General features: G+C 49.5%; 1 protein-coding gene across 1 annotated transcript in view; it reads left to right on the plus strand.

Moving 5' to 3' along the window:
- The window catches only part of LOC104291118 (cholesterol desaturase daf-36-like), a 26372-nt gene extending 13150 nt beyond the window's left edge, over positions 1-13222 (plus strand). Inside the window, exons 2-7 of the mRNA XM_009890318.1 lie at positions 4405-4593; positions 6680-6858; positions 8291-8416; positions 8686-8805; positions 10608-10784; positions 13061-13222. Of these exons, the coding sequence (XP_009888620.1) occupies positions 4405-4593; positions 6680-6858; positions 8291-8416; positions 8686-8805; positions 10608-10784; positions 13061-13222 (953 nt within the window). The remainder of the gene's footprint in view (positions 1-4404; positions 4594-6679; positions 6859-8290; positions 8417-8685; positions 8806-10607; positions 10785-13060) is intronic.
- Positions 13223-16099: the final 2877 nt, after the last annotated feature.

A 16099-nucleotide genomic window follows, 5' to 3' on the forward strand; every position in this document is an offset into this window, starting at 1 on the left:
GCCAGGGAAACAGGGACATCCCAACCAGGGAAAAAGGGCATCATCCCTGCTGGGGCACAGGGACATCCCTGCCCAGGCATCCCCACTGAGGCACTGGGACATCTTCACACAGACACTACCACTAGGCCATTGGAGCACCGTGTGTCCTGCTGGGGCACTGGGGTAGCCAAACCAGCAGTGGCATACTGCAATGTCCCTTCCCTGGCTCCTTGCCAGCATGCAGGTCACTGGGGACATCATGGCACAGGCTCCTTGAGAGTGTGCAGGGCACCCCGTCTGAGCTCCTTGCTGGGACACCGGCGCATCTCTCTGCCTGGGCTCTCCTCCCAGGCATCGCTGCCTGTAGCCCCCCATGTCCTGGGGGGATCAGGATGGGGCCTCACAGCCACATCCAGAGGGGTGCTGTGCTTGTTGAGGGTCCTTTCCCCTTGAAGATGGTTTTGGACTTGTGCTGGTGCCTTCCTCATCAGAAGGGATATTTCTGCATTGAAATCCTTCAGATTCAGTGTGGGTTCTTTTTCTATTTTCAAGAGCCATCCTCTCCTGTGAAGTTGTTTGGGTTTGGTTATTTTTGTATATCAGGACCTATTCAATTCAATATATGCGGCTTAGAGAGCCCCATAACTCTTATGACTCCCTTGGTTGTTTGCCCGAAGCCTGGTTCCTGGCACCCAGTCCTCTGGGTCTGGCTGAAATGTGCTTGTAAAATAATTTCTGGTGGCAGAGTGACAGTAGTGTACTGGTGCCAGGAAGATTATCAGTAAATAAGACAGTTAAACAACCTGTAGCCTCCAGGTTTGTGGGTGTCTAATTTATCTTGGAGTCTCTGAACACAGCCTGGAAATGCAGTCCTGCTCCAGAGGCAGCGAGCCAGAGGAGATGAACGAATAAAAATCATTTGAGTCAGTCCCTGCAAGACTCATCCTTTGGAGCAGGGACACCTTCCAGACTATGGCACTGAGCACACAGGAAAGCCTCATTCTCTGCTGAGGCTGTGGAAGCGGGGTGAGAGCTGCTCTGACCTGTGGGGCTCTGTGCAGCACTGGGCGCTTGTGGCAGGGAAGCTGCTCAGACCCCAGTGAGGCTCCTCCTGTGCAGGAAAGCCCCAGAGCTCATCCTTTGAGCCGAGTGCCCAGAACTGCATGGTGGCCTGGGGCTCTTTGTGTCCCCTGTGCGATTCTTGCTACATTTGCTCTTTGATTTCCATAAAAGAAATGGGCTAACTTAATAGCAAAACATCAGTATGTGGCTGTTAATACTCTAATATTGACCCACAGCAGAGTTTCTCAGTGTATCTTTGGCCAGGATACTGTCCTGCCAAGTGGAGAGACATCAGATTTGATGCACAAGCTGGAGCAAAGATCAGTTTCTCCTCTGGCTCTGCTGGCTCCAGAGTGCACGGGCTGGAGGCAAAAGCAGCACCTGCTTGGAAGTCCTAGGCAAGGATTTCGGACGCCCCAGCAAGGGTCTGCCTGTGGGCCAGATCTTCAAGGCTGAAGAGCTCCAGACTGCCTGTATGAAGGAAAGTTCTAGAGGTGGGACCTTCTTGGAGTAAAAGTATCTTAAAACTTTGGTGAGCAAAGCACCACATGCTGCAGGGCTGCCCCCTGGGGCACGTGGCTGGGAGCCCCCCGCACTCCAAGTGCTGTGGTCTGACCCATCCAACGCTGCTCCTCTGTGTTTCCACACTGACGCTGCTCCTGGTGAACCTGCAATATCTCCAAAGGCAGGCAGGAACCATTTCCCTGCTCTCCCGGCTTTGTCCTCAGGTCAGGTAGAGAGGCAGGTTAGAGAGAGAGGAAAATGCTGATGTTTCAGAATGAATCCCAGTTACCCGGGGCAGGGGGAAGGACCTGTGCCTCGAGGGCCTTCACTCCCCTCTGCCTGCTGCCAGCAGATGAGTGAGAGCCTTACAGAAAAACTGGAGAGACAACAGAGCCAGGTGTCCTGGGTAGAGTTTGCAGGGTTTCCTTTTCTTTGCCCAGACCACAAAACTTCAGTCAAGAAAAGTGGTTTTGGGTGGGATAGCTCACACTGTGTCACTTGTCATCAGTGTGGCTGTCCAGGGAAGTATGTACAGAACCCATCTCCCAAAGTTTAGTTTGGTCTTATCTCACTTGTAGAGCTTTAAGTTACAGCAACTGTTGTAACAATCAGATTTCACAAGCTGATGAAATCTGAATACACATATGCATAAGCTGAAGCACAGTATGGAAGAGAGGACCATGGAGCACCCCAGCCTTTAACTCAGTGGCCACATCTGTATGAACTGCCCCCGAGTGCTTCTGAGCTCCCAGAGCAGCTGCCTCCCCTTCCAACCAGGACACGACTTGAGGGGACACCGGAGTAGGTGATGCTTTGCTTTCAGGCCAGGTCACCGACGAGCAGCCCCTCTCCTCGGAGCCGCTGGCGGGGATGTGGGCGCTGGCGGCTCTGCAGTGCCACAGCACCCTCGGAGCGGCTCTGTGCCAGGCCGGGAAAGCACCTGGCACCTACTCAGTTCTACAGCTACAGCCCAGGTACCGTCTGCCCATTGTAATAGTTCTGTGCTCAGCCGACACAGTGCTGCCCTGCGGGTGTGGGGAAGAGGACAATCCTAGAGCTGAGCAGGGACAGATCCCAGGAGGGCAAACCTCACGTTGCTCCGGGGAGCACAGGGAATCAGGCCCAGCAATGGAGAAAAGCAGGTCTGAGTGCCACGGCAACACGGCCCCAGCCACACCAGCACCGGCTCTCCACTCCCTGTGTGGAGCAGACCAGACTCAGGTGCTTCCCTTCATTTTTCCAGAAAAAACCCTTTTTCCAAGGAGGTGTCCGCACTCTGGCTCGGAGCACCCGGCTGTCCCTGCCTGAAGAAGGGCTCCACTGCAGAGCTGCAGCGCAGCCGGCTCTCAGAGTTCAAGAGCAAACAGATGAAGGGCTTCACCTTCCACCACCATTACCAGAGATTTCTGAAATCCATGAGCCTGTGCACTCTGCTCTAAACCTCTCAGGCAAAGGGACAGGAACAGAGTCATGTTTAACTGCAGCTATTGCTCTGCTCTGTGGATCCCTCCCTTAGCAGGGGAAGCATCCTAAATCTTTAAATATTTCTTTGAAGGCAACTTTTATCCTGCAGGTGAAACAGGCTCTGAGAGCTCAAAAACTAGGGCTGAGGGTCAAAGCCATGAGAGTTTAGAGGGGATCAGGAGAAATTACGCTCCCCCTGCCTGGAGCAAGGCACTGCCCTTCAGCACGGAGGTTTCTGTGCTCCAACCGCCCCTTGGGACATGGGGCCGCTGCCTGGCGCTGTGGGGTGCCAACACGCCACCTGTGAAACACGGGCTGCGACGGGCCATGGCACAACCACTCGCTGCTCTGGGACATCTTTTAAACCCTGGCAGCGAGGTGACGGCCACCACACCCTGGGCATTTGCTACAGCAGCTGCCATCCTCATTTTGCATGGCCCTTTTTGCAGTCAGCAGATGCCTCCTGCCTGCAGCCTGCTTGCAGGTCTGCCCTGCCCGCAGGCACCGGCCCCGGCTCTGGCAGCTGCCTGGTGCCATCTCGTGGTTAAATAACTTCTCCAGAGAAAGCCTATTTCTGTCCTGCCACTGCTCTTCCACTAGAAAGGAAAGAAAACCGACAGTATTAATTTTTAGCAGGATATTTCTGCATGTCTGTGCACAGGCAGATGTCCACAATGTTGGGTAAAAGCCTGTTCAGAAGGTTCAGAGGTGGGAGATGCCCCATCCTGGGAAACATTCCAGGCCAGGTTGGATGGGGCTCTGTGCAACGTGATCTAGTTGAAGATAGCCTTGGCCATAACAATGGTTTGGACTAGATGGCCTTTAAAGGTGTCTTCCCACTCAAACCTGTCTGTGATTCTATAAGGGGCAGAGCAATGTGTGTCTTACCAACACCCTCCCCCCCGCCCCGCCATAAAATCGAAGAATCGTCTAGGTTGGACGGGACATTTAAGACCATACAGTCCAACCCTCAACCTAACGTCTGCCCATCTGTTAAATACCTCCAGGGATGGCGACCCCACCAGTCTGCCACAGACTGGACAGCCTGTGCCCGTGCTTGATAACACTGTTGGTGACGAAATTTTTCCTAATATCCATCCTAAACCTCCCCTGGTGCAACTTGAGGCCATTTCCTCTTGTCCTATCGCCTGTTCCTTGGGAGAAGAGACTGAACCCCCCCTCGCTACACCCTCCTTTCAGGGAGCTGTAGAGAGCAATGAGGTCTCCCCTAAGCCTCCTTTTCTCCAGGCTGAACACCTCCAGTTCCCTCAGCTCCTCCTCATGAGACTTGTGCTCCAGACCCCTCACCAGCTTTGCTCCCCTTCTCTGGACACGCTCCAGCACCTAGATGCGGGGATGTTGTTTTTACCACCTTGTAACCTCCTATTTCTGCAGGAGAACAGCTTGCTGTATTTCGCACCCGGGATGGCCAAGCCTACGTGGTCGACGCTTACTGCCCTCACCTTGGGGCAAACCTCGCTGCTGGTGGGCGCGTTGTGGGCAATTGCATTGAATGCCCGTTTCACGGCTGGCAGTTTCAAGGAGAAGATGGAAAATGCACCCATATCCCGTATGCTGAAAAAGGTGAAGGTCCCTCAGATCCACAGAAAGCATCTGCAGCAATGGCAGTGCCCTCTGTGTCCTCATCAAAAGTTACTTCATTAAGGAAAAATGGTCCATTAAGGAAAAATAAATCACCCTCCATTCTGCTCCCCTATTTCATGCAGTGCCCTATTTCTCCTCCTGGATTGTCCATGTCAGGGCATGACAGTGCCCTTTCCTGTGTTAGATGATAACTGGAGCTTTAGTCTCGTTAAATAGCCACCCTTCTTGATTTTGATAATCCTGCAACTCCTGCATTCAGCAAGCAGGGTATAAAACAAGATTTGTCACTCTGAGTCATAGATTGCACCAGCAGGGATGGATCCTGAGGAGCTATTGGATTTCAGAAATGATTCTGTACTCCATAGTGATAGCTTATACCACGTCAGTGCTTAAATCTGTCGCATTAGCATGACAGAATAGTCTCTCTATGGCAATTTTTTCTCCTTTTAAGGCTCGAAGGGAACTTTTGGTTGGAATCCAGGAAAGCTCTTCGCATACACCTACCTTTTAGATGTGGTTTGCGTTGACTGTGTAGGAAGAACGTCTTACTTAAAGTTCACATGTAACAATTACTTGATCTGGCTGCACTAATTAGTTTAAAACACCAGTTCTAAATGTGGCTCAAACCAACAAAGAGACTTACCTTGAACTTTGCTTACACTTGTGCTTCTTAGTTATTTTCCTGAGAAGTTCAGCTTTCTCTGGTTGGGATTGATTGGGATGGCAATGAAAACATTGATTAGCAGCAAAAGTCAGTCTTTCTACTAAAGAGACTATTCTTCCCAAAGAGAAAGAAACATTCCATCTATATGGGATAAAATAAGTAATTTATAGATATCACTAAACAGCAATTCCTTTCTTGTGTGTGTGTTATTTTCAGCAAAAAAGGACTAATAATCTTTTTTTCCCCATACATACTCACTCAGGATTGAAAATTTGTTTCCAAATAACAAGCAGAGATGTGTTTCATCACAAAATGAGAATGAATATTCTGGATATATGGAAATGCTTGCCAAAATGCATTGTTTCATCTGAAACCACTGTATTCAGAGTTGTGGTTATCTCTTATTAAGAGACTGAAACCGCAGACAGCTGCCCTGCCTCCAGGACAGCCCAAATGGGTCAGGTTGATTTAAACAGATTTAAAAGCCATCTGTGGTCATGCAGGTCACTTTGATGGAGAGGGATTTTGGAGAGCTCGAGTGGGCAGCTCCTCCTCCACTGGGCTTGCAGGAGAGCTGCAGAACCCGACCGGGTGCCAGATATCTGCGTGGGGGCAGAGGAAACCCTCTTTCAAATTTAACGAGATGCACACCACCCAAAGCTCCAGATATTTTCAACCAGAAATCGCAGCAAAGGTCTACTCCTGCCGCCTCTGATAGTCATTGACTGAAAGAGAAATGTAATTTCTCCTGCAATTTCACCTCCCACATGATTGTACAAGGATGAATCAATAGGCAGCACTACCCTCTGTGCTTGTTTGCGAATTAGAAAAAACAGTAATGAAGGCAAGAACCTCCTGATCCAGTAGAAGCTACATTTTCTGACAATTGGGTAAATATAAATGCCAAAATTCATTTCACTGGAAAGACTGCAGATATATTCTTAAAGCAACACATGATACTGCAGTATTGTAACAGAGAATGACTTGAACTCAAGAGGTGGAGATGGCTTTTACTCTCTGCACATCTGTAACTAAAAGCATCTCCTTTTAGCTCATTGAAACTCGAGGAGGGTCCACTGATGCAGCAGACACTTAATTTAAGCAGTTTTGAGTAGTGAAAGAGGCTGCAGGGCAGCCAGCCGTGCTTCGCCCTTAAAATACTTATGCAAAACCCCCAATTGAAACAAAACTGATTTAAGCAAACCCTCTTCTGTGAACTTCAGAAGCTGTTGTCCTTCTTCAGCAGCCTGCAAGGTAGCAAGTGTCACCAGAGAGTCCGTACCACATGAGTGTGGCCCATAAACACGAGCCCTGAGCTGTGGTTCAGGACGAGGGAACCCTTAGGGCCAGTGTCAGCCCTGGAGGTGCCACTTTTAACTGACTCCTTTCTGTCCTCTGCAGTGCCAGATTTTGCGAGGGTCCGGACCTGGCCGTCCTGCGAGGTGAACGGGATGCTGCTGGTCTGGTACCACTGCGAAGGGGTCGGTCCGACGTGGGCAGTGCCGGAGCAGCGGGAGATTGCCACCAAAGAGTGGGTGTTCCGTGGGCGGACAGAGCACTTGGTCGACGCGCACATCCAGGTAGGGAGCCTGGTCCCTCTGTGGGGCACGTCCACCCCCAGGTCCTCTCCTATAGTCCACTTCAGGGACATCTCCCTCCCAATTAACTGGGCTCTGCCTGTGCCCAGTGCCACCGCTGCTGCCAGCAGAGCGCAGACCTAGAAATACACGCCAGCACCGTATACCGAGAGTAAGGCATATGTTCCCCAAACACGGATTGTGGGCTTCTTGAGTAGAGAGCAGATGTTCTCGGTACTTAAAGGGAATATGCTAATTTGCTTTGACTTATAATTGATGTAGTTTAAAAAAAGATTCTCTAAGAATTGCGGCACTTAGTGTCAGGAGGCTTTTCAACTCATCCATCACCAAAATGGAAATGCACGGTTATTTTGCTGTTAATCTTCATAATCGCCACCACACACTGACAAATGTGCCACAGAGAAGAAAATGGCTGTTGCCTCTGTCACCTCTCAGTGGAAGTGGGGCTGGGAAAAGGGCACCGTTCTGTGGCACTAAGCAGAAATGACAGTGTCTGTAGTCCGCAGAGGGAACTGGGGCAGCCGCGGGTGGAGGGTCCTCCGGGAGAGCGACGGGAGGCGGCAGCAGTTCTGAAAATGGGCAATCCCTTGGAACATCTTTAGATACTTGCCACTGAGAACACTTCTATTTGCAAAAATCAGTGACAAAAATGACACTTATCTAAAGCGCGCTTCTCTCCAAAGGCAGCGCCTGCCTGCTGTCTAAATCACGACTAAGGTGAGTGGGTTAGAAAGAAATGAAGAATTATTAGAAGAAATAACAAAGGTGCACAAGACACAGGAGGTACGGCTCTGGGTGTGGGCAGAGGAGCCATGACAAGCAGGGAAATTTTGGGAGGTTGATGGGAAAGTAATACTTATTTCATGTCTGCTTTTCAGTGCAAGGCACTGTACGCAGGTCTGTACTGGGGCCGGCCCGTGCTACTTGCCAAGCTGGTGGAAATCTGGTGTATTTGAGTAGTAAAGCAGTTAAAACTTCTGAAAAAGTGACACATTGTGGGCAGGCTGGCGGGGTTTATAAGTGTGTGAAAACTAGCCGAGGAGCACAAACACAAAAATGCTCTTTATTCCTTACAGTTATTACAGGGCCAAAGGAAGGACTTACTCGGAGTCCCAGCTTATGCAGCTGCAGAAATTAACACGCACAGACTTCTCTGAGCTTAAAATGAACTCTGAATTTTCTGAGCTTCATGTTTAAATTATTCCTAAACACGAGTTAAAAACCAGTCCCAAGTCAGTCTGTGCTGAGGCCCCTTCCTTCGCTCACTCGGTTGCCTGTTGCTGTGTCATGTACCTGCGAACATCTCTGCTGTGCCCGGGGCTGTATGGCAGTGCTGTTGCAATACTGCTCTTAAACACAGGCAGCTCGCACCCAGGTCAGCTCTCACCAATGGCAAATTGTTCCCCAATGGCAGGAAATCCCTGAAAACGCGGCCGACACGGCTCACCTGGCTTTCCTCCATGGACCAGCTATTCTGGGCGGATCCGACCTGAGATACACAAGGTCCAAGCTGTGGGATTTTATGAAGCACATCTGGAAGGTAAGACCCTTGCTCCCCTCTCAGCCATGAGGACATCAAAGTCTTTCAAACCAGGTCCCCTTTCTGCCTCAAAGCCTCAGTCCCATCTCACCCCTCTGCCGCATCCCCCGTCCTCAGGTCCAGTCTCTGAGCTGCACTCCCTCATCTGTGCTCATTTCTAGATGGTCTTCACAGACAGCTCTTGTCACCATCTTGCTGCTGCCTCCCCTCAGCCTGTACTCCCATCTCTCCCTCTCTCAGACTGAGCTGATCCTTCTCCACCCCTCCAGGCAGAGTGGCAGCCGGAGCCGGAGCCCAATGAGCATTGCTCCCAGCTGCTGCTTCAACACACCGCAACCATCTTCGGGAAGCACATCTCCTTGATGGATTTGAAGGTTTCAGCCAGGCAGGTATGTCCCACACTGGTGACCAACACCCCAAGATGAAGGGCTTTGCCACCCCAAAGGCTGAGTCCTTGCCCATCCTGCCCAGTGTGGCCTTTCCTACCAAGCACATCAGGCACATGGGCCAAAAACTACACACTGGCATTGGGGCTGCTCCACAGCTGGGCAGCACAGAGAAAAGAGAGGGTTCGTAAGGACTGGTGTGCCCACAAAACAAGTGGAAAAAGTAAAAAGCTGGTACCCGAGCAGACAGTGGTGACAATCCTGAGGGACTTTCACACCACGTTGTCACAGTTCTTTACAATACAGAAATGTGGACCTTTTAGAAGCATAGAATCATAGAACAGTCTGGGTTGGAAGGGACCTTTAAGGTCATCAAGTTCAACCATCAACCAAACACTGCCAAAACCACCACTAAACCATGTCCCTCAGCACCACATCTATCTGTCTTTTAAATCCCTCCAGGGGTGGTGACTCCACCACTTCCCTGGGCAGCCTGTGCCAGGGCTTGACAACCCTTTCAGTGGAGAAATTTTTCCTAATATCCAATCTAATTTTCAGTCCATGTTGAACATACTTGGTACGGCAAACAATCAGAAACATCCTGTCTTGTAGTCCAAGATGAGCCCTGAATGAAGGGAATTAAAAGAAAATAGAAATAATGCCACTAAACATGAATCAGTGGGAAACGGATCTTCTCACTTTTGGTTTTGGTTGTGGTGGTTTGTTGTTTGGTTTTTGGTTGGTTTGTTTTTTTGTTGTTTTTGTTTATTTGGGTTTGGTTTTGTTTTTATGAAATGCTGAGCTTGCCTGATAAACCTAGTAACTTTGTTCAGGTACATTTTTGAAGGCATTTGACCTATTCCCATATTACAAATTTGGAACAAAAGCCAAACAAGTCATGACCCAAAACTTTGGGAAGGGATAGATTTTGGAATAATTAGGGCATTATCACAAAGTGAATGTTGATTGTATCTCTGTTCAGTTCTTAGATTTGTGCTGTTTAGCACTAATACCAATGAACAGGAGAGAAAAGACATTAAAATAACCTTATAAAGGGCTTTTACCCAACCAAACATTAAAGGACTAGTACATAAAGTAGCTGAAAAAAACCAGCAATATCTGCACTGCTCCAAAGAACCAAGTGTATATCAACACATCCACATGTCCAGATGCACGTCAAAGAGCACAGAACAGGTACTTCATCTCATGAAAGTTTAAAAGCTGAACCTGATTTCAGCTAAAACCTACTGTGACTGTTGTAGCTGCAAATGAGATGGCCAGAGCGGGAGCAGGGATGTTGTATTGCCTCCGTGTTGTATTGCAGTCGCTGTTACTGACACTGGGGGCTCAGGACTGGCATCGACAATGCCATAAGACTGTTGATGACCTGAAGGTGATTCAGTGATGAACAACAAGACCAAGTGAAAATTTGGAAGCATTTCCCAGAAGATTAGATTTTAAGCTTTTGGGGACTGGTAGAGCTCTGTGAACCCTCATGAATTCCCGTGGACTCACAACAAACCCATCCAGCCTTGACACATCTGTGAATGTCCCAGGCCAACAAGGGCTGCAGGGCTCTGCTGGGATTCCCCTGGCCTGGGGAGCACGAACAGTAGGTGAGCAGTCTGTGACTCATAGACCTGAGGCATAGCTTGAATTTGTGCCTATTATCTGATGAAAAGATAAAGGGGCGCTTGAGCACAGTCTAAGAGACATTTTGAGCAGGTCTCAAGCTGTGGGAGTTGCTGTACCTGAGGGCTGGACCATCTGAAACTGTTCCCTGAGGGTGTTCTGTTGCTCTGCAGGTGGGGCCAGGGCTGGTTTTCCTGATCTTTGAACATGCTTTCCTGGGCCGTGGGGTCATCCTGCAGACAGTGACTCCCCTGAAGCCTCTCCTGCAGGATGTCGTCCACAAAATCTACTACCAGAAGAACATGCCGGCCATAATCCCCAAGTTCATCCTGAGAGCAGAGTGCATACAGGTAAGGCCTCTGAAGAAGAACAGCCAAGGGTAGCTGGGAGGTGTGAGAAGGAAGAGCAATTGCCCACATGGGCTCAGGTATACATGGGAGTAAAGCACTTGTGGGCAAGATCCTTTCAGTGCCTGGTATGATCTTTCATTTTCAGTAGCCCGAAGAGCTAAACTGGAAGTTTAGTAAAGAGGGATCCTGCAGTGGATCATCTGCTGAGGGTGGCAGAGAGGTGCTATCCCTCTCCTGTGCGTGGGTGCACAAGGATTAGCCAACCTCTCCCAAGCTGCAGGGAGTCTTTGAGGGAACTAATAACCGCATCCAGATTTTCAGCATCCCAGGCTGGTGCTTTAAGATCGTCCTATCTATCTCCTTTGGTGAGAACTGTGCCAAGAAATCCTCATGTTGTCAAATTATCGTGAGCTTTGGCAACTCTTGCCCCTCCTGACAGTTTTCCAGGTCCTTACCACAGGGATTCATGGAAGTGGTGAAAGATCCCTCTGGAGGTCTACAGTTCAATACCCCAGTTGGGGCAAGACTGTTGCCAAATTCATGGAGTCATAGAATCATAGAATTGTTGAGGTTGGAAGGGACCTTTAAGATCATCAAGTCCAACCATTAACCTACCCTGACAAAAACCACTTCTAAACCATGGCCCCAAATACCGCGTCTGCCCTTTTTTTAAACACCTCCAGGGATGGCAAATCCACCCCCTCCCTGGGCAGCCTATTCCAATGTTTGATAACCCTTTCAGTGAAAAAATGTTTCCTAATATCCAATCTAAACCTCGTCTGACATAATTTGAACCCATTTCCTCTTGTCCTATCACTTGTCACCAGAAGGTCCCTACCTCTCTACACCCTCCTTTCAGGGAGCTGTAGAGAGTGATAAGGTCTCCCCTCAGCCTCCTCTTCTTCAGACTGAACAACCCCAGTTCCCCCAGTTGTGTTCTCACCAGCTTTGTAGCCCTTCTCTGGACATGGTCCAGCACCTCAATGTCCTTCTTGTAGTGAAGGGCCCAAAACTGAGCACAGCACTCAAGGTGGGATCTCACCAGTGCTGAGTACAGGGGGATGATCACTGCCCTAGTCCTGCTCACCACACTAATCCTGATACAAGCCAGGATGCCGTTGGCCTTCCTGGCCACCTGGGCACACTGCCGGCTCACATTCAGCCAGCCGTCCACCAATACCCCCAGGTCCTTTTCTGCCGGGCAGCTTTTGAGCCACTCCACCCCAATCCTGCAGCACTGCATGGGGTTATTGTGACCCAAGTGCAGGACCCGGCACTTGGCCTTGTTGAAGCTCATACCATTGGCCTTGGCCTATCGGTCCAGCCTGTCCAGATCCCTCTGTAGAGCCATCCTACCCTCCAGCAGATCAACACGCCCGCCTAGCTTATTGTCATCTGCGAACTTACTGAGGGTTTATTCAGGTCGAGCATGGCCTTGAAGGCCTCCTCCTTTGGAGAATGCCCCCATCTCTCCAGCTCCTTGGGTGACCCATTCCATTATTGCTCTACCCATATTGTCAGTTTTTATTTTGAATGTCCATTTTGAACTTCTTAACCTGCAATCCATAGCTGTCACTCCTTGTTATACCAGCTGGCACTACCAGGAAAAATCTGACTGTGTCACACCTGTAACTCCCTTTCAAGCAGTCAGAAGAGTTCATGTCATTCCCTCCTGTCAGGGGTTAAAGCCTGGAAACTGGTCTGACCAGAGAGAGTTTCACTGGCACTACAGTAAAAACTGCCAAAAGATGATTTCCAGATGCCAAAAACCTCCCGCAAGTCAAACTCGCCTGTGCTAGCTCGCATTGTACAAATGCTGGCTTAATACTTTGCATCTTACTAATGTGAATGAGCAGCGCTCATTTCTGCAGAGACTTCTTCACAAAGGAAAACTCCATAATCTTACTGCATGTGTGTTCGAGCAGAGTTTAAGACTCAGATGCTTAATTTATAAAGCCCTGGTTGCTGTAGCTACCCAACAAGTCAAAAATCTCAGGTGGAGCAGCTCCTACCTACACAATATCCATTTCTTTTCCAGGATCTCTTAAGGTAGGGGCAGTCTAAGCTGGAAATGGCTTCTTGTTTGGGAGCTACAATGGGCTAAAGGTCTTCTAAGTGCAGACAGAGCTGTAGCGTTACAAGTTACAAATAGCACCAGCTGTCCCACACCCGCCATCTGGGAGAAGTGCTAAAAAATAAACTTAGTTTGCAGGTGGCTCACACAAAACTGCTGGTTCAGCTTCCCCACCTGAATGAGACCCTCCTTCTCCCCCCAGTTTGAGCGTGATATAACCATCTGGAATAACAAACAGTACCTGCCCAAGCCACTGCTGGTCAGAGAGGACTCCAGCATCCAGAAGCACCGGCGCTGGTTTGCCCAGTTCTACAGCGAGAAGAGCACGAGGCTCCCAGTGCAGAAGGAGGGCCTGGACTGGTGAGGACCTCCCTGCGCGTTGCAGAAGGTGGGCAGAGGCTCTCAGGTGGCTCCTGTCCACCCTAGCTGGTGGGCAGCAGTGCTGGATAAGCATGATGAATGTAACAAATATTGGCACTGAACAGGGAGCGGAGGCTGAGCCCTCGAAATCCTCTTTTGCCTTTCATGTTCAGGGCATCAAAGCTCAAAGGGTGTAACACCCTTGCTCTTGTACCTGTGCTGCAACGTATGAACTGAGCATGAACTTAAGGTCGCCAGAACTGCCTTTAAAGTGCCCTTGTCTCTTGCTGCTGCTATAATTTTGAGTAGTTATATGAAAAGCTTTTCATGTGGCCTTTTTATTGCCTGAAGTGTCCTTTTACCAGCCAGGCCTGCCGTTGCTCCTGCACCGTCACCTTGGCTGGGGCAAGCTTCAGCTCTCCAGGGGAGCCTGGGCTGATGTCTGGGTGGCATCAGAGGTGTGATTGCAAAGCCCACAGACATGTGCCGTCTTCCTTCCCTCTGGCAGCAGGTTTGGGTTTTAGCTATCCACCATGTCCTTACCATAGCTGTGAGCTTCCTTGAGCCTACTGAACTCTTGCATGACTCAATTCCTTATGGAGCTATTGCACCTAGTTGGGGAGAAGATGATCCTGATGATCGCTTTGGTGATCAAATAAATTTGACAACTATGCAGGTCAAGGATGTGAGTAAGATCCTGCTTTGGTAGCCCCTGGATTCCAGCAATACCTTGGGTACGTGACTGGCTGTGAAAATTTGTCTCACAGCAAGACCAAAGGTACCATTTACTGTCACTGTAATCAGAAATGAAGCTAACACATGGAGACCAGGCTGCAAATCTGATGAAAACTGGTCAAAATTCTCCTGTGCTTTGTGCCAAAATGCTCTGTATTAAAGGGCTAAATTCTGCCTTGCTGCACATGCTGGAGAAACCTGTAATCTCCATAGGCCTTGTACAGTTCACAGGACTACAGCAGTTACTCTGTGCCAAGAGCCAGCAAGAGCAAATGCTCAGATCCAGCTTTCCAAGGAGGCTGGTCACTGCCATTCTCATAGAATCGTAGAATGGTTTTGGTTGGAAGATTAAAAGATCTTAAGATGATCCTTAAAGATCATCTAGTTCCAACCCCTTGTGCATGTGCCTTGTGAATTCTGCGCTTTGCTGAGGCTTCTGGCTCCTCCTTCACCATTAACCCAGAGCAGGACCAGGAGCAGGACCGTGCCACCGCAGCCCCCTGCCAGTGCAGAGCCCATTGCCCACCCCGACAGCACCCCAGATACCCGTGCACAAGCTGTGCCTTCACCATTCACATCTGGCTGTCGCACTGTCCGTATTTCACTAATAAATTTTTTTTTGCAAACTGATCTCATGTTCATGGTTTGTTGTTCTTCACTGTTTTGTGGGGTGTTCTTGCATGGGAGAAGTCATTCTGCAGCTGGCCCATGCTGTCCTGCTTTAGGAGCCACAGGGGATCTCCAGGAAGGAACTTAAGGAGATAGCAGGAGCTTGGAAAGAAACATTGCCCAACTCAACAGCCTGAGCCTCCCAGGGACCTGAGAGCACTAATATGTCTTAGTGGCCATGACCAGCCTCACCTGGGGTGTTCATCCCATGGTGAAGGAGCCCCATTTCAGCTCAGCTCTGGACCTTCAGTCCCTGTCCTGAGCTGTGCTTCAGGAAGTCTCCAGCTCAGCTGCAGATATGCCTGTGCCTGGTTGAGCTGAACTCTGACCACAGAATGACTTCCCAGCTTGACCTCCACCCTGTCCCATCACTGTAGACCTGCCCAGCGATTGCTGTACTGTGTTGGACCCTGGCTGCCCTCGCCACATCCCAACCCTGAGCTGCAGATTGAGCTCCCAGCTAGACCTCAGACCTGCCTCATCACTGTGAGCTTGCCCGATGATCTGGACTCTTGGTTGAGCCTGGCCCTGACCTCTGGCCCTGCCCTGCCTGTCTTGCAGGGGGGTGGTGGGACCCCCTGCGGCTCCCAGCACCCAGCAAATAGTTGAAGATCAGATTAGAGACGGTGAGTTAAATTAGCTTTGCTGGATTCATCAGTCCTTCTGAAATTAGAGGAGACTATGGGATACCTCCAGCAGAGCCTGAATTCTGAGCTACCATTTCTCCACTACTAAGGCTGAAGTAGTTGTGTCCTGTTAAGGCAGAAATTAGAGAATCGGGAAATAAGACAGGATTAGCTTAAGCCTCTTATGTTTCCATTTGCAATCTTATTTACCCTTTTAAACGGGTCTAGCGAGAAAGACAATATAGTGCCGGGAGACACTGTTATGCCAAGGAGCACCGTCCTCCAGCCTTATACGCCTTTTGGCTACACATTATCCACTTCACGTATTTAGATTTTCAAACAAATCCTAACTCCTGTTTAGGAAGTGAGGGCATCTGATCTTATTGTTTACTGAAATCACTTTTACACCACATCTACTGCAAAGTTACAGCCATTCTTATTATTCTGTTTTGATAGTTGCATTTATTATTGTGGCTCATCTTCACACTTGACCACTAGCCCAATTGCCAGACCTTTCGTCATTCTGTGTCTTTGGATTTTGTTTTTTCCCAACTAACAATTTCACTATGAACTTCCTAATTCTCAAGCAAAGGGGATTTCTGCTTGCTTTTTTGGGGGGTGGATGGTGGCTGCAAGGTTAGGAATCCTCAAAAGCGTAGCAAAACAGGTCAAAGAAAAGGATACATGAAGGGTGACGGACAACATACCTCGGATTTTCCAGCAGTGGGCCTGGTCTCCTTCGAACCCTGCTCTGTGTATGGTTCCACTTGGGACAATTCCCGGGTGGTTTCTGGTTTGTCTGGAGGTGGGACTCGGCGCTCCAGAGAGCATCGGCAAGGCTGTGCCCCTGC

The sequence above is a fragment of the Charadrius vociferus genome, unplaced genomic scaffold (assembly GCF_000708025.1).
Source record: "Charadrius vociferus isolate BGI_N301 unplaced genomic scaffold, ASM70802v2 scaffold398, whole genome shotgun sequence".
Taxonomy (NCBI): Eukaryota; Metazoa; Chordata; class Aves; order Charadriiformes; family Charadriidae; genus Charadrius; species Charadrius vociferus.